General features: G+C 43.2%; 1 protein-coding gene across 2 annotated transcripts in view; it reads left to right on the top strand.

Annotated features, from left to right (window-relative positions):
• Positions 1-27,153, top strand: part of GckIII (Germinal centre kinase III) — a 77,575-nt gene that overhangs the window by 10,049 nt on the left and 40,373 nt on the right. The window contains exons 1-2 of one of the 2 annotated variants that reach the window (XM_018031624.2): positions 9,194-9,361; positions 20,801-21,063. The exons of the other annotated variant lie outside the window; for it this stretch is intronic. Coding sequence (XP_017887113.1) covers positions 20,827-21,063 — 237 coding nt within the window. The 5' untranslated portion in view covers positions 9,194-9,361; positions 20,801-20,826. Of the gene's footprint in view, positions 1-9,193; positions 9,362-20,800; positions 21,064-27,153 lie in introns of those variants that run through there. 2 annotated transcript variants of the gene reach the window in all.

Here is a 27,153-nt window from a genome sequence, read left to right as displayed (position 1 = left end):
AAAAGCTATTCACTACTGCCACTTGCAAATCAAGCAATGGTTCCTATCGACAGACACGTCAGTTCGCTATCCATTATTCCGCGGAACGTTTGGTCCAGCCAAACGTCGAAATAAACTCGAATGCAGTACCTGAATGTCGAATGTGCGCTATTCCAACGATACTATCGTATCAAGCGAATAAACAGAGATTGGTAATTCAGTGCGAGTGCACTTTTTGGGAACGGTCGGACGCATGATACAACACGTTTCGGAAATCCTTGAGACATGCAGAACAACACGTATATGGAAAACGCGCGTGACGAATCCTATCTGTGGACTTGGCAGTTTGTTTTGCATACAGATTCGCGAATGGATTATTAAAAAAAATAACAGATAGCTTTACGGATTTGCATACATGCATATTATTCATGTGGTCTTCCTTTCTAGAGAAGCACTCGACTTATTGTCTAATTTAGACAGACCAAACGTTGTCTTATCATACACATGTCATGATTCTAGCCACTGCAATAAGTTAGGCTAATGCATTTGAATTGGTTTTCAGCTGCCTTCTGTCAAGCAGTGATCCTCCCTCATCTCTGTCGATATTAAGACCTCGCGAGTACACGGTCGTCCGTACTTACGTAAGTTCCTTGTGCACGCGCATTATACATACATACTAAAGCCCGTTTCGTGAATTGGATTATGCACCGAAGACATAGCCTTACCCCTGACGCGTTCGGGGTTCTAAATCCGAGGCATCTCTACGAGGATACATTAATTATGGGAATAAATCTTAACTACTGTTTGCTAATTGTTGCTGACCACGTACTCGCTGTCTTTGCAAATCATAATTATCGTAACTCTGTGTCACGAAATGATCTAATTAGCTACATTTCAGAATCTTAGCGTAATACATTCTTAACGAGATAATTGATAGCGTACCAGACTATCTCACATCTCTCATTATGGCATACGGCGCAGTACTTTTGAAATATCAATGGACGCATACGCGTACGCTAAACTCGCGTGTAAATCGATTTATAGGGAAAATCATGTTCGAAATTCTGTAGAGAACTGAATTTTCATTGAACGAATGATTGAAATATGAAATTTGTGAAGCCGGAGGTTTCGAGTCACGAACTGAAGAGCTACTTTTATTTTCAAGGATAGTTGGGAAGTGAGATGGATTGAACAGGTGGTCGAATAAACTTTACAGCTTTACAATGTGTTCCTGGTTATTCATTCCATAAATGGCAGTATGTTGGAAACAAAGAAGTGACCTGGATTTTAAATTTTAAAATGCGCATCTCTCTTTTGTTTGTTATCTTGGAGCATCGTATATAATGTGTCTATTGTCAGCATCCTAAATTTAGTATGGTGGCGAATACTTTTTTACCGTATTTCCAATGCGGTTCGACGTTAGAGATGGTTCATAGAATATATGAGAAACGAAGGTCCTTGCCCCAGGACACGCGTCCCGCAGACGGTCGATGGCCAGGGTAACAACCGAAGGAATACGTACATACATACGTATACCACATTTACGAGGGTAACTACCCTACTACAGTCTGCGTCGACACAATTGCGCTTTGCTCGGGATACGGAAGCCTTTTCTATTTTCTGCTCGGTGAATTAATCAGCTAATTAGCAGGAATAAATGAGCACTCTGCAAAATTTGGAAACAGGCTGTGAAATGGTGTGGTCGAAAATGGAATGATCGTTGTTTGGGGGAGAGAAATTACGATTCGGAAATCGATGTTGGAGGCATCGAAAATACGTGCCAATGGCACGGGCGTATGTTATAATCCTGCGCAGAAGCACTCGTCAAACGATAAAATTCGATTTCTTCCACACTGATGTAATAAAACCCATTTCGAAACGATAGCTTCCAGGACAAATTAAAGATTAACGTTCAATATCATGCTCAATTTCCTACATCGCTTTGGCCGACCTGTCGCGTACCGTCAAGTTACCGCACATGAAATTGCGACTCGGTTCAACGACGATGAGGGCGGGAGTATGAAAAACACAATTAACGATTGAATTTTACGAAAATAGGGAGAGCCTTTTAATTAGAAGCAGAGATCTTACTGATGGGCTTTAATACCAGCGGCGCGGCGTGTGTCTCAATGTAGCGATGACTTTGAATGGCGGAGATAAAGTGATAGGGACAGAATTAGGGGATGAACGCCTTTAATTAAGATGAACCCGAATCAAATAGTTTTGGTAGACGGATCGATAAGGTCGACCGAAGCCAAGGACAAACATCAAACGAGCTTTCTAACTTCCGTCTGACCTTAGGTAACAAGTCCTGTTAAAATTCACCTGACGTCATTTTATCGCGAAACATACTTTACCCTCGTCTACATAAATTGATTAGAACGTAACGTATAGTTGGAAGTGGTGGTAAAAGTGCAACACGGGTATCCAATAAACGTCCAATAAAGTGTTCCGTTTCTCAAGTGCATTTTCTCGCAGTGAAAGAGTATCGTATAGATCGGGTTTGTTCAATTACGTCTTCGTTCAGAGTAACGCGTCTCTCAAAGGGGATATTAACTTTGTTCGAGGTGCTGATTCTCTTTTGTCAGCAGGCTTCCACCTTTTTTCTTCTACAGTTATATTTCGTTCATCACCGCTGAGAAGGTGGCTTTTCATCTTTTTTCTGGATTCTAGAATGTAATTCATAATAAAAGTCGTGGAGATTGTTGATCCCGACACGATATGTATACATAGATACTTTTATGTAGGGTAGGTGTTACGTCAAGATCTCTGACGTATACCAGTGCAAGCCGTGAGTGCATCGCGCAGTTATAGTTCAATTACTTGCGAAACTGCTTGCGAGCTAATGAAACAACGCACATTTCCATCCAACTATCATGAACGTATTAACTTTTATCATGCTTTCATTGTTTAGTCACTGGCTAGCTCCCACAAAACTTGCTCGACTCTTGGTAATTTGTTAACAAAATTACCACTTTTGCGCATGCTGCGTTACAAGGAATATTTTGGAGATTCTATTATTTCGATAAAAAAAAACTCTTTGTTCTGAACAGGTTTATCATTTAATGTCCGTGGAAAAATCTGTGACTCCTTGAACTTTCCTAAGCCTAAAAAAACCGGTTTACTCCAATTAACAGTCGTTATTTGACATTGTTATTCCAGTTGAAATCAGGCTATCATTTGCATATACATGAAAATACAGGCAAACAGGAAGAGATAAGATCTGTGGAATAATTCATAAAAAACTAACGCCACCGGTGCTCGTGTCGCAGTTCACACACGTAGGTCGATTGTTTCGACAAATATTTTTATCACTTAACGTGCAAACGTAATTTAAATTAATTTGTATAATCAATTCTTCACCGCAGTTTCTGACGCAACGGAGAGACTAAAAACGAAATCTAGTAAAACGATTCAGTGGTAGTAAAATTGACGTAAGCGAAATCCTTGAGCGTGGCCGCAGTTACTTCGAAATTCCCTCATCGTTACGGTTGTCTGTTTTACACGCATAACTCGTGATTCTTGCCATATTTCTTGTTCGCCTTTTTCCTTTCTTGGACTTGGTACTCCCTTAGTGTACGTAGAAACTCGCGTTTCTTTCTCTCCTCGTTCGAGAAACACGGTTGTTCCATGCGTTTCCACTGATTCACCGCGGTCCGGAGTTAAAAGGAAGAAGTATCGAAGAACCTAGCCTCGGTGGCGACTTCCCAGACGTCGTAGTACAGTCGAGAACTTGGCACAGGTCTTTCTACGAACGCGATTTACTCACCGAGATCAAGCGTGGATATCTTATTCGAGAGATAGTCGAGACTCGAACACCGATTTAGAGTGTCCCTAGTCTTTATCGGATACGTCAACCTGTTCCCGCTGAGGCTGCAATTTTCATCGAACTAATTTTTTTCCCATTTCACCGAATTCGTCGTCTTTTCATCTTACTTCTGTTCGGATAAAGACTTGTAAAGGAACTGTAAGAATCTGAATTTATTCACGCGTTAATGAAGAATAATCCGTGGAAATATTTATTATGTTCGCCTCGGAACCGCGTGTGGCAAAGGTCGGGTTGAATCGAATTTTTGGTATAGAAGCGACAAGGCTCCATCGAGTTCCGTTACGCGCGTGGACGGTAAAACAAATAGCCTTGGCAGTTTTTAATGGGTGCTTGCCAGGGGTGGTAATCTCTGCGCTGTATTCGAGCCACGAACTCGTTCACGGCTCTCCCATCGCGGCGAACATTAATTAACGTTAATTAATTTTACATACTTAAACGGTAGCCGGTAGCAGTACTGTCGGGAAGGAGAGACATTGGGATGAAGCCATGTGTACAGATGGGAGCGCTATTTTTCAATTGCTCCCGGAACGTTAATCAGAACTTTCCGGGGCGCAGGTACATTTCCGCGGACCTCTCTATCATAATTAAGTTTCTACCCGAGGCGACAGTTCTCTACGACCCCTTTGACGAGAACGTGTCTTAAACTTCTCTCGCATCGCGACGCTGTACCTGACTGGGAGTCTCACTGTCGTTCCAAAATAGAATTCGATCGATGAGAAAGCAATTTCGCAGTGCGAACAACGTAATTTCAGCATTGCAGGTTGCGCTTTCTGCGTAACCATTCTTTCATGCACGCAGCCGTTCCGGGAGCTACGTGAATCATAGCTCGGCGAGTGGCTGAAGCGGATCATCGTGTTAGGCTGGCTCGTATGTCAATCGACATAATGAGATATCGAGATTTCCGTCACACGATGCGATCGTGCGTACGTTATGAAACGTCGCGTTTCATCCCGGAGTTACGTTGCCTGTTATCGTCGGCCGTGCAATAACATTTACACAAATCATTCATTAATACCTACCCTGCTGTTTATTCCCCCGTTTTATTTAAACAGAAGACGCATAAAACGTGGGTACGCGCGCTGTAGTGGTGTTTTGAGTGACGTTAACGTCGATTTGCACGATTCCCCCTCACGCGTTTCTTGTCGCGTTAAACTTCTCTCTTCGAGCACGTCACGATCCTAAATTATCGCGTTTCCGTGTCCGCTCCCTACGTGTCACGATCATCGGAATTCTCTGGTCGGTCCTACGAAAGATGAGTAATCGCCACGAGTACTGTTCCCGTGGGAGGAATAGCAAATTCGCGTTCAGAGGAAATGCTGCACCTTGCCACGAGCAGATACCTATACTCCTCGCATCGATTTTCTTAAACAAAACCCTCTCGTTGATGCGATGAATTTTCATGGGGATTTTGAAAAGTTCGACTACTTCGAGGTGACCTGAAATTTTAGACAGGATATTTTTAGTCGGGAACGTAGGAGGAAGTCCAGAATTTTAAGTCGAAATTTTAACGTGGAGATCGAATGAAAAAGGTTTCTGTCTATATGGGGGTGGTAATGATTTATATCCTAGTCTCAAGTGACATGGACGAATAACAAACGAATTGTTCTCAAATTTAGAAATGAGAACGCGCGAGAGGATGTTATAAGATAAATCTTGTTGGATCGAATTCCTCCTAAAATACTTCTATTGTAAGACAATATGTATTCGAATATTATACGAAACCTAATTACATCTTCATCTAATCGATCTGTTTACTCCTTAGCTACTCTCGTCTTTGTAGTTTTGACGGATTGCCATTAAAGTATCGAAAGATTATCAATTTTATGCCACGCTTTTCTTCAATTATTAATTTGTTGTTTCTAATTTTCTGTTTCAGGTAAGATGCAACGATAATTAAGAAAAAATTAATCTGTCTCCAGTTTGATCTTATTTGTGTAAGTAACTCTATTTTATCTATGTGGATTCCTTTTTTTTGGTGTCCCTAGTTCCGCAACACCCTTTCGTTATCAACTTTTAAAAAGTCTCGTAACCGAAATGCAGGTTACACGCGGCTTTAAAAGCCTGGATTTATTTTGTTTCTCATTGGTTTCTGGATGAGAAGCTTCAGTCCTTGGTTGGCTGGCACAGAAACCGCGACAAGAATAAAACTAACAAGACCGTAGTGTCGAAGGGGAAACTCTGGCGTTGTACTGCAGAGTAGACACACCCTTGATACATATAGCACGCTCTATAAAGCTCGTAACCCTTATTACTCGCGAATAATCTGACCTCTTGCTCGGAGACCGTCGCGAGAGAGAATCCCATAAAATAAATCGACGCATATCTTCTGGGAATTCGATCGAATTGTCAGTTTTCATGCGAACTAGCTGAGCACTAGTCCATTTTTAATGAAGTTTCTAAACTCTGGCCGTGCCGCTGCGTTCTCCATTCTGAATTCAACCGAAGTGCGAGAGAGTGGACGCGAAACAATATCCCTCTTTTTAATCAAAGAAAACTGGCGGAATTCCAGAAAAATTTCGACGCAGTCGTGGCACGTATCCCTCGTAACTAGCGATCTGTGATTGCCGGGAAGAGGGGTATGGCCAATGAAAAGGAAGTTCGTATTTATACAAAGAGAGGAAAATAGTGGAAATCATAATGCGATGTTTCCTATTTCTACCAATTGAGAGGAATCGTTAATATAAAAAGAATAAACCGCCAGTATACAATTCATTGAATTACTATCTGTTTTTCGCATTGGTGACCGTAATTAGGATTTATTAAGAGCGCGTAAGTAGCCGAAATTACACGATGTGTCAGATTCGTCGGTGTTCTCCGACGTGATCGATTTTCCATTCGTTCTTCGTACTGCCGTCGAAGTAGCTTGCCTCCTCCGAACACCGCAACATCCTTCAACCCGCTCGAGAAACCGGTTCTCTCCTTTCGTGTTCGTGCACCAATCTCGTCTCGATCGCAGTCCGAACCACCGCCGCCATCCCTACGAAATCCAACTTAGCAGGATTTATTTTTCACCCGTCCTGCGGATCGAACCACATCAACCCAGAATTTGTATTTCTTCGGTTTCAAAGATTCATCGGCGAGCTTGCAGCTTAAAGTGGAAATGAATATTCATGCTTTCGAGAAGTGCGATGTTCCCTCGCACTGTATCACGAGATATTACAGAAACCGCAATCGAGTCGTGGATCCCGAGGTTTTAAAAATCATTGAAAAATATTTCAATCCAGTCTAACGATTTATATTTTCGGCTTACGCGATCTATATGTAGCTTATTAAAGTTCTATCTTAAGTTGTATTTATTCAGTTGCTGATGTAAGAACAAATACGCGTACTGCGCAGAAACAGAGGGGGCTATACAACTTTTACTACACTGGGTATAATGAATCAATCTCGGTCACGCAACGTAGCAGGCGTTAGTTAACGAATTGCACCCTTCATTCTATTGATCAACTTTTTCCCGCGCACTCTCCGTGTCTTCAGAAAGATTCTCGAGGAAATAACATCCGAATTCGTTTCCCTCTTTTCGCCTCCTGTCCCGTGACAGATTCTAATTTATCTTCCGCGTCGGGGGCGAAACGATAGAAAAAAGTTGCCTTAAGCGCAGCTGTGGTTTTTATTCTACGCGGCAAGACGTCTTCACGCCGTCAACTAAATTCGCCGGGGAGTTTCGATTGCCGAAGTTAACGTTCCACAATTTTCTGCAACCAGCTATCATCTTTCGTTGTCCGTTGCGATAATACCGAGGCTGGGAAGACTTTTAATTTCATTTCACGTAGTATTTTCTCTAGGAATGACGTCAAAAATTACCCGGCATTCATAAAGATTTGGAAACAATGAATTCAGCGGCAATAGTGCCGCGAGATTCATCCGCGAGTCTCTTATTTAAAATTTAAATTCCCCGTTGTACGAGCCGGTTATTTCTGTGCGAATAATTCCTGCTCGATATCAGAAGACTCGTAAAAATATGATCTTCATTTTCCAAGACCAAAGGGCGTTCATATCTTACTTGGATTAAAAGTAAAGAATTAACTCTCTTGTTAGTCGCGTCTTATCATTCGACTGATGCCCAACGAGGGGCTTTTAATATCTGTAGGAGCGACTTAACTCTCCCCTATTCGATTTTCTCGTTCGAAGTTCCGAACGATTTCGTGGATGCCGAATTCTAATTTATTTTTTTACGTCAGTGTCACGACCTTCGTCCTCGGTACATTGCTCCCGCTTTCCAGTTTTCCTTCTCCATTCGAAGTTCATTCTTCTGTGTAAAAAAAAAAGTTAGGAAACTTCTTTACTTTCAGAACTTCTAATCTCCAGTTCCATGCAATATTCATTTTCCTTTATCTCGTTTATATTCATAATTCAGCTGCCACTGAGAGTCTTTACTATGCGGTAAGTGGTCAATTTCAATTCAACTTCTTAATATTTTTCTCTTAAAATTCTTAATAGAATTACAAAAGAAACGTGACGAACTTTTCTTCTATTTCGGGTATCCATTAACAAGTATTACATTTTATTTATCAGTCAAGCGCAGTACCCGTCAAGATTAAATATTAATCCACTTTCCGGGATCCATTCTTCACCAATTCCCAAGATTCCAATTATACTTCCAAAGAGAAGCGAAGCTAAACACTTGAAATAATCCACTCCCGCCTAGGAATCGGTAACAATCTCGAAATCCCGATTTATCTCTGTCCCGTCGCGACCTTCGTAATGGAGTGCATCGGCCTTCCTTGGTTCTTCAACCCCTCAGAAACTTGTCCATTTCATAGTAGTAAGAAAACCAAGAACTCGGATCCTTCCACAGTGATTTCCACTCTTTATCGAACGAAAAAATTCTTGAACGCGGTAAACTGTTTACCTCGCGTTTTAATTGGCATCAAGTGCTTAGCATTCACTGGCTGTTTTTCCATTTCGTTGAAAATGGCGAGAGCGTACGCAGACAAACCAATAAAAGAAAATCGGGCCGGTTCGGAGCCAGGAACAACCCCAAATTCCAATTTATCTTCTTTGTACCCGGCGACCTTCAGATGGGGGTACATCGGCCCGACACCCCTAACTTCTCGGCTCGTCATATCCCTAAACTCTCTCTTCCACCCTTCTTACCAGCCAAACGTTTGAGCGAGAGAGGCAGCTGCGAGGGGGTGAGTTTTTGCCAGGCGAAGTAATTCCACCAGCAGACACCCCCTCCAGTTTGTCGGGCGCGTGGCGATACACGCAACCCCTCTTCGCGTGGTTTCCAACCCTTGATGGTGGGGACCGTTCGGGTGGTACGGGGGTTGCGACGACGCTGCGGGGAGAGAGAACCACTAGCTGACTGGCTAGCTGGTTGGTTGGTTGGCTGGTTGGTAAGGGGTTGCGTTGTGGCGCCGCCGTTGTCGTCTCTACGCGAATTCGTTTCGCGTAAGGGAGCTTTCAGTCGGCGCGCAACTGTCTTCGAAGACGCGTTATACGTGCACCCTATCATTAGACACTCAAACAACCCCCCATCGTAAAGTGAATTTTCCACGGAGTAGGCGCAGGTATCGGTGCCTTAGCAGCCGATGGATTCGTCCTGAGAAGGTAATCGCGAACTTTTACAAGTCTTTTGCTTTTTCATTCTTATTTTATAGCAAAGAGATTGTAATTTGAGATAAGTTTAAGATTGTTGGTCTTTTGAGATAAGTGGATGGACAAAGAATTTTTTTAGAAACATTGTACATTTAACGAAATTCACGACGAACCTTATCTGATTATAAGGAATGTTTACGTCACAACTCAAAACGTTTGTTCGTTTTATTGCATCGGGCTCACCCTCGCCCTATCATGCGACGATTCTCACTGGCTTGCCAGCCAAATGTGGATAGGACATAAAGATAGTAGTAGTATTACAGCTGTACGTAGATTTTAGTCATTGATGCGAACATAAAAACGAATTCCATTCCTTTTTCTCATCTAAACTTGGGCTTAACGCGAACCTTTGCGAGATATCGATTGCAAACACGAATGTTATCCCGTGATTCGCATCATTCGTCTTAATTGCAATCGATAATTCAGTAGCGCGAAGTTTCTCGCGCTGCTTTATTTTTAGAGTCATGAGTAACGAAACCCCAACGAAAAATCACCTTCTACGAATCTTATCCCCTTGGTTTCGATTCACCGAGCAAGTAGTTTCACCGTGGAAAAGAATGAACGGGCTGATTGAACCTGACTCTGGCTGAATAACCGAAGTAAATGCAGACAGTACGCAACAGCCGTTAGCAGGCGAACACGCGATACGCTTGAATAAAAATTCTCCTCGGACGAGTTCATTAAGGAACGGTGATATCAAATTTATTTATAGATTCGTAGCGAGGCATTGGGAGAGAGGTAGCGTTCTGAAAAGTGGCGAGAATCAACGGATCCCGGCACGAAATGCCGGTGAACCGTTCCGTGTCCCGTAAGAGACGAAGAAAACAGAGCTACCGGACGAGTGATACCGATTTTCAACTTGTTGACGAGCGTCGCGTGACGCGTTGGGCTCCTCTCGCCAATCGTGGTCGATGTATTCACCGGTTCACGAGTCCCGGACCAGGCGGACGGTTCTTTTCAGTCTTGTTGCGTCGCGTCGCGGCACCATTGTAGAAGAACCGGTCACGAGACGCGCTTCTCGATACACCGAGAAAAATAAGAATCCCCCATGACGCCTATTTGTTTCTTCTGCGGTTTCCCTTTTCAGAGGTTGCGCGGTTACTAATCGGGACCCATTTTTGTAACTCTCTCGAGGACATCGGAGTGAATTTTCTTGAAGATTTATTGAAACCTTGTCGGAAACTAGACAATTGAATTTCGATATATTTCGCCCGGCGATGTTACTCGATAAATTGTAAGAATTTGTCTGTGACATTGCGACGGGCTTTAGGAAGTCCCATAAAGTGGCTTAGTATGATCCGTTCTTTGTCTCGTCGCCTCCTACGGGGATCCTTCCCACCGTATCGCGGCGAAGATTTACGGTGTCTATGGGGAGGAACTTTGGATAATACTCGTGAAACGTTGCCGCGCGATCCTCTAAGGGGTCGCCGTTTCTCCTCGAGGAGGTAGAAGAAATACGTAGCTGAGCGGAAACAAAAGAAAAATCGCCGGCAGATAAGAAACGTTGGAAAGCAAAAATTGTTTGCGTCGCTTGAACCTTTCAGCGGAACTGCCGATTAAGAGAATTAATGCGTGTGCCGCTTCTGCAAAAATTCTGCATCTCGCTCAGCATTTAAACCGCTAGAATGCAACGTTCTCCTAGCAACGTCTTTTTAATCGTCGTCGCGAAGCGGTTCGTTGGTTTCGTATAGTCCCCACAGAGAAATTTAAGTTCACCGGTTCAACACAACAGGATTTATCGTTCGAATCCGGAAGCCAGTCCGCCCTGTCGGCCAATGTATTCACACGTGCGTGTGCCGCGATTAGAATATTTACACGCGTTTAATACAGTGTGAGTTATATTGCAGAGAGCGTAAAATGATCAGCAATAAAACCGTCACTCGACGGTGATATATCGCGGCCAACTATAATTCAGCCAGGGGCCACCTAATGTTAATAAGTACGGGTGCTACGACTGAATCAGTTATGAGAGAAGGTAACGAGAAATTAGTTGTTCGTATAATGAGAATGTCTGCCGAGTTGCACACCGGTTGCTTATTCTTAAAATGAAAGAAATATCGAGCGTGTAAATAAATTTTTAATCTATATCGAATCGGGAAACCTATTTTCTACATATGCAGTTGCGGAATTAACGTAATTTGTAGAAAATTAAGAGGTAATTATAGCTGATTGTAATCCGATACTTAAATCATGTATAGTTATCCACGTTAATTTATTAACTCAACATGCTGTTGATAATTGCATTCTTTGTATATTTCGAGCAATTCTTTTACGCTTTCCATTATCAATGGGACGAAATGGCGGGGTAACGCTAATGTATTCGTAGACGTTGAAGCCGCGTCCACTCGCGAAGCAATTTTCTCGTGTGATTCATAATGTCGTCCGTATCGGGTAATTCATGCACGGCGCGTAGGTGTTATCTGATCTTTCAGTAAAACTCATGCGTGCAGACCACCCTGGATCGGTATTTTTCGTGAGTGGAAAACTCTCTTGCTCGTTAGAAACACGCGAACGCCTATGGATTATGGCAATCGCGTCGCAATTGCTTAGAAATCAGCTTACCGGTAGCTTTTTAAAGTTCTTCCGCGTTTCATATCCTTCGACATGGTTACAGCGGGCGACGCACCTACATATATCGAGGCAATATTTTAACGCAGAGGTACGTATAACGCCAGACGAAGCGTTCCGAACAAACGCTTAAACTGCGTTTTAAAGTTAAACCGTGTTAGATTGTTTTCCGGAATTTCGTGTCGCGTCCCTCTCGAGGAAAAATAGTGGCAGCTTTCACGAAGTTACGCGGCGCAAACAAAAATGTTTGCAACCTGCCCGCCTCGTTATTCCTGTTCACAAAGCGACGTCTGTCTGGTGCGATGCACTATGATCGATCGGCCGACGTACATGTACGCGCTAGTATTTTTAGACCACCGCGTCGCGTCGCCCGGACTGACAGGTGAGAGATCCCGCAGACGACTCTCTTTCTCCGATATCTCGAATTTCGCGAACGCGTCGGATACCTAATAACAGCCGTGCTCGGCCACCGAAATCTCCTGATACGGTTAGCTATTTCTGAGAAGTATCGCTTCTAATTTCCCATCAGTTCCAGTCAAATTATTGGGAATAGAGTTAGCACGGAGGTATTTCTGGAAAAACTGCTGATCGATCTCCCGATTCGGCCCGTACACTCTGTACTTATTCATCATTCATTCGGAAAATGGTCGCGAAAGATTGCTCCGTGAAATTAATCCGCCATTGCCGATGAAAAAAGCCGCATATTTATGGACCATTTAAAATGGAGACTGAGACGAGCATCGGTTTTTTCCGCAGAGGAATGATGGCCACGGTGATGCACTGTTTGCAAACGGAGATCAAAGGCCCTCTAAAAATATTGCTTGCGTGTTTAAACTCATAAGACGTACATTCCGGCCTCTAGTAATCGTCTTAAAAATAACCGACCGTTTTTGCATTCTTCCGTGTCAACAAATATTCCTTTTTCGATTTTTACGGCCTCCGTTTTCCTTCAGATTCTTGCTCTAGCAAGAAATAATCAGTCTTCGAGAAGTAAACTTGCAAACGAATTTTCTGTGGGTACGTGATACGAATATTTGGCAGTCGTTTAATTTCCTACCGCCTTGAACAATTTCAATGTCTCCCGGTGAAACGAGTCGGTTGATAAACGCTGTAGAAAACGTTTTCAAGCGAGAACTGTAGACGCGAACGCATTGTGGAACGTGTCCGGCTCTGTGGATCGCCGATAGGATTCATGAAAACTGGTCCATAGAAATCCTTTGCAGACTTGGTTAGTTCGTGTGGATACGAACTGCGCGCTCCAGAGGAAACGCATTGTTTGCGGGAGACAGATTCATTTAGACTTGTCGCTCGCCTCGAAGCGGCATCGATTAAGAGCCGTCCAGGCGAACGCGAAGCGAACGGATAATCCACGCGTCGACCTGTGTTCTCTCTTCGTTTCCTGCCTGATACTCGAACGTCGTTTGGCCTCGTTCCATAAAAAGTCACCAGCGAGGCGTCGATCGTTCCGTTTCTTCTCCTATGGCGAATCAATTCGTCCGACTCTCGGCACGACGCTGGAAAATCCACTCGAACACGGTAGAAATCGAACGCTATTGTTTCTGTCGAAATGCCTGTGAACCTTTCGGAATTCACGGAACACACCGGCTTAGCAATCGATCGGATGAAACAAATCGAATGTCGATACTAATGATACAAATTGCCGAGCACCGCTTGGCACAAGACTCGGGCGCGAGACACCGAAATCGACACGCGATTGGATTTGCTTTGGAAATCGTTTGACAATGTTTAGACGTCATTCAAGTAGGAAAAGAAGATTTGCTAGCGCACGTGACACTACATCATAACAACAGTCGCTAAGGCTATTATGCATTAAGCCTTATTTCTCTTTATAAATTGCTGTACTTTCTTCGCGTGACTTGTTTAAAATATTTCACGATCTTGAGATGAGGTAATTTTTAACTTATTCCATTACTCCATTCGTTTAGACCTTTCGTGACCTATATTCTTCATGTGTTGGAGGTGTTAGAGAAGAATCCTTGAATCGTTTCACGGCAAACGCGAGTGCTCTGGAAATCAATTATTTCCGAGTAATCTTGCCTCCATGAATTGGTGTACGTATATTGTTTTTGCAGTCGATAAATCATTAAGAGAACACGGGCTTAGTCAGTGGGATTTAACGAAACCAACATGATTCGCTGGCCGTGGCGGCTCTTGTTAATCTCGGACATTCCATTAGGTCGTGTTCACAGTGGCATGTTTGAAAGCACGATGTGCCTGCCCCGCGTCCTGTAATCCGACCACATAAAGACTGGAACCGTGTAATGCTCGGAAATTCTCCCTTGGCCGTTCACAATCGTGCTTACTAAACGACACTGCGCATTGTTTTTAGCGATGGTCACGTTCATCGAGCTCGAACTATTATACTTCAAATTTTCGCGAGCATTATTGAAATTCTATTCATTAAATTACGATTCCTTTTAATTTAATTGCACTTTCCAGTTCAAAAAGTACAAAATACATTAAACTGTTCATAGCGGGAGATTTGAAATATAATTTTAGAAAGAATGGCAATGGATTGATTTACGTGTATCATTATTGTTCGGAGCCAACCAATTTACACTAAATGGACACCAGTTACACGTTCTCGTCCTGAATGTCCATTGAGCACTGGAGATACAAGTTTATTGATGTGGCCGCGGTGAATGCACAGAAGTGCATTTGCCGTAGCCGTAATCGCAAAATCGCGTGCTGTCAAATCACGGCCATCGTGTGTCACGTGCGAGGTGCACGAACGTGTGCCACATACGTCTACCGATGTTGCACAGGAAATTCACCGAAGCAACCGACGAACGTACAGGGTGTTCTCTCTTTATTGGTGCTACCGATCACCGTGAACAGACGTTTACCTGGCCAAGGAAAGTCATTGAAATCCGTTTACCCGCCACGTATCCTGTCCTTCCAAACGATTGGAGTTGTTGCGAGTTTAGCCAGTTGTTCTATTAATGGACTAGCAGATGATATTCCCGTTGGACTGATCGTAATCTAACACTATAGTGGCGTATCCAATATTCTGTTTCGACTGATTCGATTTCCAAGTCACTTTGTGCGATTAAAGGGCTGGAACGTTCGCGGTTAGCTTGCAAATTAATTATCCCGGGATATTAATTGAAATTAACGTTGCGGCGATTGTGTAACGACACTGTGGAAGGTATCGGTGGCCTGGATGCGAGCTTTTTCAACGATGAAATATTGCCATTAAGCCTGCTGAATATACTCGTGAGGCAGCCACGTCTATAGCTATCATCTTAAAATGCTTATGACCTCATTATGTAATCGATCCTGTAGCGTCTCGTGGACTGTCGGGTATTGAACAAAGCCATTGCGTTATTCTTTCTAATGCGATTAATTACGTACACATGAGACTAAAGGAACATTTGTGACAGTCTATCGCTGAGTTCTGTGTCTCGAAACGCACGAAAGCACCGCGGCAGATATTCTGCCGGTAGTTTTCTCAATTTCCCAGACAGTGCACATTGTCTTTTCTGCGTCTGTATTCATCTGAAACATTTTCCCTTCGAGTCATGGTTTTTTCCACCGGTTGTCCAGCTTAACAAAGGCGGACACCGTGTGTGCAACGATGGCCGCGTAGATACACGCGGCTCATCCGTATCGGAGCGTGCACATGTCGGCATGTCGGCACATACGCGACAGGTACACTCGCACGCACACGCAGGTACGCATGCACCGTAGACAGGCTCAGACACACGGGCCGGCTTATGTAAATGGACACGTAACAGTGGATGCACGTTCCGTGAGCAGGTGGAATATGACCCCCGGTGTGCATCAGGAGAATGCGCCGTAGAGGACTAAGAGTTTTTGTTTCGCCGTTGCCTGTGTTCTTCTCTAACTCTTTTCCCATCGTCTACCTCTCCCCTCTTCATCCCCCGACTGCTTTTTTCTTCCGGCAAGAAACAGAGCACAAATGGATCGTCCCGTAGAATTCGGCTCGGAACGACGACGACGACGACGACGACGAAAATGAGCGTTCATTCTTAAGGAATTATTTGTTCATGTGTACAAAACACTGGCAGCTAGATGATAGATTAAAATGTCAATGAGCTTCGTGATCTCGGTCATATGCAAATGTTATCATCCTATTAAAGGAGATTACGTATTCCCGTACATATGCAATAACAGAATTTATTCTGCAATTATGGAATCGATAAATCGAGCTTTTTATTTGAAAATTTTATTAGCGAAATTGAAGAACGAATTCTGGTTGATTGAATGACGTCGGTAAAAATTGCTGCATTGCACATAAATTTTTCACGGCATCTATGTAAATTGAGACCGTGTCAGGATCAGCCCTGTTGTTCTTGCGCACTGTACTTGTCATCATTAGCATTACATGAGTTTTATCGATGCCCGGATTCACCGAGGCATGTAAAATTTCTGCAGGGGATCCGGTGCGCCCGGCCGGGAGATACGTCCTCTCTTTTAACGAGTCAATATTTTATTTAGTCCGTATTCGAGCTTCTCTTGTAATTTCTGTTCTCCCCGTTACGCGTTGCCTCTCTCTCTCTCGTCGTTAGAAGAGGGGAGGTTCCAAGATAATCTGCGTACTCGTAGAATCCATTTCAAGGCTGTAGAACCCAAGGTCGACAGGAAAGGGAACTTGGGTGCACGAACACAATCGCGATCAACCAAAGATGATTCTTGCACGGATTTTTACCTCTAGTAAAAAGCGCTCGTGAAAACGTCGATATTGTAACTTCGTTTCTCGGGCTATATAGCCTAAAACAACGGGCCATTGATTTTCGGGCGCATTTCAAGCGCTTTCGAACATCGAAAACACTTAAGAACTTTCGTGGTCGACACGCGCGAGAGCCCAGTGTCGTACGTCTTTCTGACCTTTTTTCTTGTCTGCGGAACGGATGCAATCTTCGACGTTCCAATCCAATAACACCTTCCTATCGAATGCAGTCAAGAACAAATCCCTGATACTCTTACGCAATATTCCCATTTGTCTTTCGACGGATCGGCAAAAAGAATGGGGCTCTTCAAACCAATATTCCCATTCTCTTGATATCGATACACAATTCACCTCTGGCTGGCTTGCAATATTCTCGGACGAGCTACCAGCGTCTTCTTTCGAACGTGTCCTGCACCAAAGACAATAACTCGCGGAACCTCGTCTGCGAATGACGTAGCGCAGCGGCGCTGTTTCATATCGGGCATTCTCGGAGAAAATCCGCGGACCTTTTCGTGAGAAACAATACAAGTGGCGGATAAATTGTCCGAGCCGCATACAAATCGTCCCGCGATACTTCGCGAGAAACTTGCTAGCTATCTTTTAGCCGTTTCTTAACAAAGTTAATGTTCCTAGCGTTGGGAGATACGCCGGTCACGTACTTGATGAACCTTCTCTTGTTCCCATTCAGTGACGCACAATAATTCCCTTCATTCAGGGGGAATATTATTCGTATTTCGAAGATGCAGTTTGTCGAATTGCACGGTGAATCATTTCACGTAATTGAGGGACAGATTATATTCTCGCGAAGAGACAAAAAGGAAAAATGGAATTCCTTTGAATCGCTTCCTTCTGGTTATCCTTTTAGCTAGCGGCTTGCTCAAGTTTATTCTAGGGAAACAGCATATCCTGTTTTATACCGAAAACAACCGTTTTATCAGTAGAAATCAACCTGGTCAGAATTTTGTTTTTACGGTAACTAACAAGAAGATTTTACCGACTCGAGTTACGAGACACGAGAGAAATCTGTAGGTCGGGAGTTTGAATAGTTCTAAATTAGATTCAGCGCTACGGTCTAATTTATAATTCTCGAATTATAGAAAGCAGAATTTCGTCTAGAGTCCATCTATGATTCTCGAATGTCAAAGATAAAACATTATTTGTCTACATAAGATGACTGAATTAACTCCAGCCCAAAGTCGAATGATAAGTGCAGAGTCTAAAGCAGTCATGGTTTCTGTCAGGGATTGCTTGAATTCTCGCAGCCTTTATTGAATATTATTATTAACTGAGAATTCGTCAGACGTGTTAACTAAAGAAGCAAATATAATTAACACGAAGAAATAGTAAAGAACATGCGATTCATGACAAATAATTATAATGTACGTAATCATACGTAGGCCTTCAGGAGAACCGGACCGTTCGTGGTTAGACTTGCGTGCGGATCGTGATTCACGAAGCCGGCACGAAAATATCCTCGCCAGCAGCGTGTGCGGTTTTATTTAAAACATTGTTTGTAATCAAGTTTCGCGAAATAATTATCCCGCACACTTTTCACCGAATTTAATGCGTTTCGTGAATTCGCAGCTGTAATCTACGCGTCTCCATAAAATGCGAAGATTTACTGTACGACCAGGTTGTGGACGACTCGGAATTAGCTCACGATAGCCGACATTTCGCGTCCAGCAGCGTGCTAAACGGTCAGAACTAACTTGTTTCACGGGTCACGGTTATGTAAAGTCCTCGTAAAACGAATAGATCTCTGATGACCGCAGTTGTTGGTAGTTAGCTGATGGTCGATAGTTACTTGAGTATGAAAAATCTATGATATATTCTGTCTTCTGGATTTCGCATCTTTTGCTTCAAAATTCTGTTCATTAATATGCAACATTTAATCAAATCGTATGCGATATACGTTCATCGTATACTATTGACATTTATGAAAGCACACTTTTTTTCAGTTATATCTTGCATCTCGCCATTAAAATTATTCTCGTTTGTGCTATTCACGCTCAGTGCTGATAAACGCTTACTCGATTAGGTACGGTATATACTTTTAACGTTCAGGGAAAAATATCCCGGCCTCGCTGAAAGGGGACAATGATAAACGATTGTCTCGCGTTGGAATACTGTCCATACGAAACCACGAACTTCCATTTTCGCGTGATGCACGAGCATTTTCGTCGGCTCCCGGTGCACTTTCTTCCGCTCAATGGCTTCCGTTTGCTGGGATTTATTGGTAATTGAAAAAGTTACTATCAGTGATCACAGTGCACGCAGGATGCACATGAAATCCATTCTCGGCCCTTCCCGTCTCTTTTCTCATAGAAACAGATGACCGCAGAGGGTAGTTGTGCCGTGTTTTGAGATCGGTTAATGAAGTTACTTTCGCGATGCTACTTTATCTTGTGATCCGACCGGTATTTAAATGGGTTCACTATCCGAAGTTGGAACTTGGCAATTATCAAGATTTTCAACGTTTCAATCTCGGTTTAATGTATTTATTTTGTCGGAGTAATTGATGGATGTTTAAAGAGAATCCACGCCGGGAACAAAGTCTGTAAGTCTTTTTAAAGTTTTCTTCTTACTTCCTCCCTGCGCGACGTAGTTAAATTCGTTTCACGAGCGCTTATGAAATTAACCACTCGCGGTGCGCTATATCGTTAATACTTCGCAAACCCAGTTTTCTTTTTTTCTTTTAATAAATAATGTTTCCGCATGGACAAATTTCACGCAAGTACAGCTTATACGCTGTCACTGATACTTCCCTTTGGAAATCCACGCTAGTGGACATACCGTTTACTGTTAATTGGAATAGTTATTGCAAGTCGATGAAGCGATTGTCTACCGATGGACGCTGGTTGGAACAGCAGGTTGCAGTTCTGTCTGGCGACCTAACGTGGTTAGCCCCGGGGTAATAATTGTGGTCAGAACATTGCCTTGTAATCAAATTGGGTCGCCTTCGATCCCAGCTACCGTGACGTACCTCTCGGAGTCCAATTATCGCAATTTGCCGTTGCGTTACCTGTTAAGATGATTGTTCTGCGCGTCTTATGCAACTTGTGAGCGAGACTATTGGAGCTCAGACCACACACAGCCGATAACAACGAGTAAAGGGGAAATTAAAGTCTTGTCGTAATACGTCGTATGAAGTACAGGAGAATCGGTGACCCGAAAGATAATAAACGATCTTAAATACCAGGTGTTCGCGAAGGTAATAATCGAGTCAAATGCTTAATCATAATTTACTGTCATGGTTTTCGAAACGAGTTTGAACATGGATCGACGTGAACCCGGAACCAAAAATATTTCCAAAATATTACTTTAACCGAATCCCTTACAAACACGATTGTTGATAATTCGGATGATATTCTCAGTTCAATATTGGCACTGGGAATTGTAGGAATAAACTACGGAAGAGAGAGGCCGCAATCGACTGTACATGACTATTTATAACGAATCGATACCAGCCGGCGCGTTCTTCACGTGCTCATTGCTCGCACGTGCAAAACGATGCGAGGCCGAGTAACGTCGCTCGTTTCGCGATGTAAAAGAGGACCCCGTGAATTGCAGGTTGCCAGAACGCGACTCGCGTGCGTTATGATGAACGCCGAATCTATTCGTCGATCCAACATAGGCAACGGCTGATTACACATTCGATGCGATAGTCGGTGGGTCGGCCCGAATCGCGTTGAATCTCGCGAGATAATCGTTTCTGCCCCTACCAGCTATAAGTTAGGGCGTTAATTGGACGAACCATGGATTTGTCGTGCGCGTGATTAACGAGCGAATCGTGCATGGATCGCGATTTATCGTAGCGAACAGATAACCTTCGAGACGTATCGTTTTCCCAGAGATTTAATTTTCAATCAGGACCATAGCGTTTCTGAACAAAGTGAGTAAAATTGTTAGCGCGCTGAGGGAAATTATTGCCAGTGCAACAATTACGATTTGAGTACCTCTCAAAAATTTTACGATTTGCGATGACAAAAGGTAGACAGAGTATAATATCGGGGATTCATTCATCCATCCACTTCTCTCCGAGCACCTGTCTCTACACAAGTTCGGCTCAGGGCGAATCCATAACGTTCACAACCCGTCCGGCTTTTTAGTTCGCTCGAATTATGCATCGCAACGAATGAAATTGCGGATCGTCGAAAGGACTATAAATCGTTTGACGACGGAACGATCGGGGAAGAGAACCAAAATGTTCGTCGCCATGGTGTTGCACAAGCACAACAAGCACAATAATGGAAATCATTCGAATCACCATTCGAACAACAACAATTCCACCCGCACAACCAATAACCTGAACAACAACAACCACATCAATAACAATGTGACCAATTTGAATGAGACGTACAACGCCAGGGCGGTAAGTTCTGACAGTTTTGTATACATATGTATGTCGCGTGTGCATGTATGTATGTATTCTCCAAGCAACAGAATTTTATTTCGTTTCGAAATGGCGCAGCGAGAACCGTTGAGTTAATTGCGTAATTTCCAGGAAGAAACGTGATAGCTGTGCATACTTTTTGTTTTTTGTCAGTTTGTTTCCACGATTTCACAGCTTGCACCAGTAGTGCAATTTCGCAAAATTATGAGGTTGGTTAAAGTAGGAAACGAGTTTTGTTTGAAGTAGTTTAATATGTGTATAAATCTCTTGCGTACACCTGTTGCTCTTTACCCGAAACGAGACCTGTTCGATTAATCGAAACGAGAGTAATCTCGTTCAGCAGTCGCAATTAGAGTACGTGTCCAGGCAAACGCATTGACATGAGACCGGTAATACCTGAAATCCCGTTAAAAATCGTTATTCAGTTGCGAGACACTGTGATTTTTCTAACGCGTTTGTTACGTTCGCAACAATTTTCAAACGAGCGGTCTACCGTTTTCCTGTTGACATTTAACATTTTTCCGTTCGCGGTCGTAGACTGATTTTTCGCCGACGTTTCACGCGCGATTTCATCTAATCTTTCGTCCCACTAATTTTGCGTAAGAACATTCCTTCCGAGGGAGCTCGCGAGAAAAACTACCGTCGTTTTGGCACGATTTAGAGGGATTTTTATCAGTTGCTCGACCAAAAAGCCGGCTGCGTCTTTCGGCACGGGATACGGTCGCTGGGAAAAGAAAAATTTTTCCGCTCGACGGGAAATCGCGACGGCAAAGGGAAGTTATCTTCGTTGGTGCAGAAATCCCATGAAAACGGCTACGATTTCGCTGACGCGAACGGAGATCCATCTTTTCATTTTTATCTCCCGCACGATGCGACGCTTCGCAACGACGGAGATATCTCTCTTTTTTTTTTTATTAACTTTCATGGTCTTCTTAATTCTAGCGTAATTCGCATTTACTTTACGCCTTGATTCATTCGCTCACTGTGAACGGAGTCGCTTCATCGCGGCATACGCGTTATCTCCCGTAGGTGAAACGACCAGCTGATTTCATTTCCCACCGGTTCGTTAGAACTGGTCGCATTGTTCCAATTTCAATTTTCGTGTGTGTATTCAGGTTAGATACATCATCGGGTAGACGGATGAGAATCGTGAGTTCTCCCCGTATTTGAAGTTTGATTCGGTTCAACATCGGTCGAATAACGATGAATAAATATCATCGGTCGTACGTGTTCCCCTGTAACGTAGACAACATTCCTTCGTTTAAAAACGCGATAAGCGATTTCGGTTCAATTATAATTATCGAGCGTCCCTGAGTCATTGGCACGAGCGTTGCCCGATTGTCGTGCTATGTCGTCAATCTTTTTTTATAGCCCGGTATGCGATTGCAACGATGCAGTCAGATAGTTTACATTTACACTGTTTATAGTGGTTCTGAACTGCACTGTTGAAACTGTAGATAATATTGATTTACGAGTAATTATTTCTTGTCCAGCGTCCGATGCTACACAGAATTCACGGTTTGTCTTTCCATTATTCCAAGAATCGTTTAATTCTCTCTCTGTGAAATATCTGTAATATAACAGAATAATATCAGGGAACGTTTATCACGTGCTGCCACTTCATTCGCGATCCAATTTCGCTTCAATTTCTACCGTGAATTGACTACATAGTGTATCAATATTCGTCTCGTGTAGCCTTATTTTTATTCCAAAAATTGCTCGATTGTTTTTCATCAAGCATGTTTGAATATATCTTCGTTCGCTTTTTCTCTTCAGTCTGTCCGTTCTCTCAAGTAATTTCCCTATGGCACGATTTGCATCCTGTTTGTTGTCGGTTTATTTTTCGAGGACGAAAAGGGTGGAGGACTACGAATAAGTTAATTGCATCTATTGGAATTCCGTCTCGGGCCCGGTCGCCGCTTCAAGAGGTTTGCATGCAAATGAAGCAGTGAGATTAAGTCCTTTGTGTTATTCGGTTCTGATAACGAACGTGTTAAAGGAGTCGCCCGAAACGTTATAAATTAACAACTAGATTAAACCGTCCATCGTGGAACCGTCTTCGTGTTTCCCGCCGTCGCGCCGCGTCTGCCAGCTTTGCATTCTAAAGGGATTGTCTTTAAACACAGTCTCAAACGGTTTCGATCAGTGTCTACGATATTATTGGTTATTCAATCGCTTCTAATTAGAGGGACGTCAATGGATGTTACATTATTACATTATCCTTAAAATAATTTTCTTTCCTCAATTCAAATCGGAAAATGTGCTTCAATCGCTATCATCAATCTTGTGAAAAACATTTCTACTACATTGATAGCTTTTATATAAAATTATTTTATTGCTGTAATGAAAAGACAAGAAAGGGAAATGAAATTCTATTTGCACATCACGAAAAAAGATTATAAACCATTGCTATCATGTCCATTAATGGAACAGATGGATGAAACCCTTGGGCGCTCGTTTCAACGAACGTGTTAAAGGACTACCTCGAAATACCATAAATCATCTACTAGATTAAGCTATTTATCATGAAGCTGGATGCGTGCCTGTCTCGTACGCTTGCCCCGAATCCTTCAATCGTGATCCAAATCCCTGCGGTAAATCAGTCTGCGTGATATACTACGCGGACCGGGGTTTTCACGGTGCATTAAAACCACGAGCGACGCGCGTCGCGTACAAAATTACATACGAAAATGGTGGAAATATAATATTTATATATTAATTTTCTCGGTGGAAATTTATTGGGAGTGTTTATAGCAGTTCCTATATCAGGAACGCCGAAGAACGGTGTAAGAGAAAAGTGTGATCATTAAGCGCGACCGGCGAAGGGTGAAAGTGTTGCTACGTGGCGAGGAACAAAGGCAGTTAAATAGATCAAGGAAAAGTGGATTAACGCTCCTTTTTGTTAAAAGACACCCTTCTCAGTATCGAGCGGTCGGTGGACCCTTTCATGTTCTTCACACTGTTCACCCTTTCCAGAGCTCTCAATCGACACACGAGTTGGTTGGAAACCAATTCAATACGATTTCCCGAATGCTCTTCCTTTATTTCGTTTCCTCCTCTACGCATTCCTGGAAGATTTTTCTTTAAGAGCGTTCTCGTAATTTTCACGCGTTCTTCGTTCCTCTATTCGTTTTCATCAAAGGTCCAACATTTCGGTTCGGATTCCCCTGTTGGAGCGAGTCGATTAATCGCGCGAACGAAGAATTCCGAAACGCTGATACGTTTAATTAACGTTGCCCACTCGAGATGATCGCATTAGCCGAAATCCACCCTCGGCGTTGCTCCAGGGCTGATCGCATGGACGTCCCCGGGCAGCTCCCCCGCACGCTGACAACGTTGGTCACGTTATGCTTGAACAATCAGTGGACAGGACCCGGTCGTGATCAGCACGATTACACCCAGCCTCCCGTTTAATTCCGTGCAAGTGTCGTTAATGCTTGGTAAATTGAACGCGGCCCCATTTCGCTTTTGCCAACGGAAAATCGAAATACGTATAACACCGATGGTTTGAGGGAAGACGTCGCATCGATCGTCATTTCCGGGGAACCGAAAGCGATTATCGATGCAACCGGGAATATTTGATCAGCGATTTCGAAGCAGATTTTGACGCTTCCTCGTTGTTTACCAAAATTCTTGGCTATCCCGATTTTCCCCTCCTCCCGATTCGTTGGTTATCGACTGGTAGGAAATGAAGGATTTCGCAAACAGAATGGAAACGGGTTCGTGTGCTGAAACAGTTAGGAAGGTCGTGCTTTTCGAGCACCACATCGCACTGTTTGCTACGTACGAGAATTAATTTCTGTCCGATGCCTCGCGTTCTTCTTTTTTCCGCTGCCTAATTAATCGACTAGTATGCACACAATTTTCGCCTATAATCGATCCCGTGGACGCTCCGGTTGCTGTCGAGACAAAGGCCGAGCAATTTTTGCCCGGCTGGAGTCTGGTCTGGCGTCCAGCTAAGCGAATGGTTTTTGTTAAAGCCAGCCATGGCCCGATCGATGAACGTTACGTCGCGTTCACACCGAGTCAAATTAAAGAATTTTCTGTTCGCAAAACGCGAGCGTAGTAAATGATTCTAACTTCGAGGTCTTTAAGATAGCTGGTATTGGTAATCTAAAAACTTATGCATCGCGTAGTATAAACGTTTTCTGAAGAATTGTCAGAACATATTCGGTGTCCTGAATAAAACTCGAGTTTAACGATCGACCGGCCGATCGACCGACTTTGTAAACGATGGAAGGAAGAATTTAATTACACCGTATAAGGTGGCGCTTAAACGCGAGCGAGAGGACGAGCCGTGGCAGCGACGAAACGCGAAAGGGGAAAAGAGAGTACGGTGTAACGGGATAAGTGCCAGTGTCAGGCGTTGTGTAATCGGCCGCATGAGAAAGGTCGGTGGAACTGAACGATCGTTGCTCCGTAAACGGTGGATGTGCCATGGAAATTCCGATGTTCCTCGCAAATACGACCAGATTTCAACGTTGTTGTCCTGTTGCCGATCGGGTTGCCAATTCGTGAAACATGCAGTTTTCCCTGTTAGATTTGTCAGGGAAATGGCGAATTGTCGAATGAATTGTCAAAAAATAAAAGTGTTATTGCTGTTTTCAACCTTTCCATTCTTTACCAGTTTACTCTATACGTGAGTCTACGTTAATTTAATGTAACAAAAATTTAATGTAACAAAAGATTCGTGAAGTATACACTGTTTCGATTGAGCGACATAGTGGCAATTTTGAAAATACGTTTCTGATAGGACTGGACGCGTCCGATAATTAGTCTGCTTCGCATCGCCAGTAGTTACACTGTTAAACACTTACGGTTGCCGCTATTAATGCATCCCGCGTGCATTTTCCCTGCGGCCACTAACACAGGAAGCCCCTCGCTCAATATGAACAGGGGCCAGATCGTCTAATGGCAACGATGTAACGACCTTGCCACTGCGGTATCTTCCGGTTACGAGCTTCCTGATGCCAACCACGGGCAGGTCTGATCGTAAAAGCCCAACTTGCGCTACGAAGGGCGTCGGTTTGTGCTTTTATGATTGTCTCGACCGTCACTGGAGAAGATAGGAAGCTCCTACGTTTAAGACCGATCGCTCTGGGACCATAAATTACGTTTTATCTCGAAAGAGATATTGACAACACGTAATTGCTACTTCCTCTCTCTCTCTCTCTCTCTCTCTCTCTCTACGCCTATCGTTACCCAACGCACTTTTTTCCTATTTCGGAAGAAGATATTTTACGCTAGTTTCGTTCCTTCTCGAAACTCATTATTCGCCACACTGAGCCCCGCCGATAAAAATTACGTGAACGTAGTGTACGGGTAATAGATTTTTTTTTAGCAAGAACGGACTTATGAAAATAGGTTTAATAATCGTTGCATGACGTAAGCCGATTTTTGTTCTTAAGAACGTATTTTTTTCTTTAAATTTCAATTTTACTGTCTCGATGACTTTCCATGTGAAAATTTCTATGCACCGTGTAATTTGCCTTTAATATCCCGTTTTTACGTATCGGTGCTGTGATATTAAGAGCGTAATGCATCAAAGGTCGACGAATAATAGACATTCTGCTACCTACTTTCTCAGCCAGCACACACCGACGAATCACAGCGAATATTTTATGACAACAATTTCCCATAATTTTCTCGCACGAACCAATTCTCCACGCTCCAAGATTCACCGCAACGTTGATTCTATCCACGTTTCATGTGGTTTTCCACCGTCGACTTCGAACGTTCCCACCCTCGCGAATTTTTAATTAATCCCCATTCGGAATTGTCTTCGAGTTTTACTACTCATACGTCCAGAACTTGCTATATTTCCCGGAACATGCTCTTTCGTGGTACTCCACGACGAACCACTCATTAGACTTTTTGGCATAAAACGGGGTGCTTAATGTCCTGGCAGTTTTATTTTCCTACGTCGTCACCGATTGAGGATGTATTGGCTATACAGTCAATCCCAAAAGTTTATGTACCTTAGAAAAACGAATTTCCTATAATTAAAAAGAAATCAGACGTTGGAAGAACAATGCTAATAATAAATAGCTACGTGCTAAAGAGTATAGA

This window comes from Ceratina calcarata, unplaced genomic scaffold, assembly GCF_001652005.2.
Source record: "Ceratina calcarata isolate Rehan_Ccalc_2016 unplaced genomic scaffold, ASM165200v1 scaffold554.2, whole genome shotgun sequence".
NCBI classification, from domain to species: domain Eukaryota; kingdom Metazoa; phylum Arthropoda; class Insecta; order Hymenoptera; family Apidae; genus Ceratina; species Ceratina calcarata.
The sequence above is the reverse complement of the archived record's forward strand: the minus strand, read 5'-3'. Positions and strand labels throughout refer to the sequence as shown.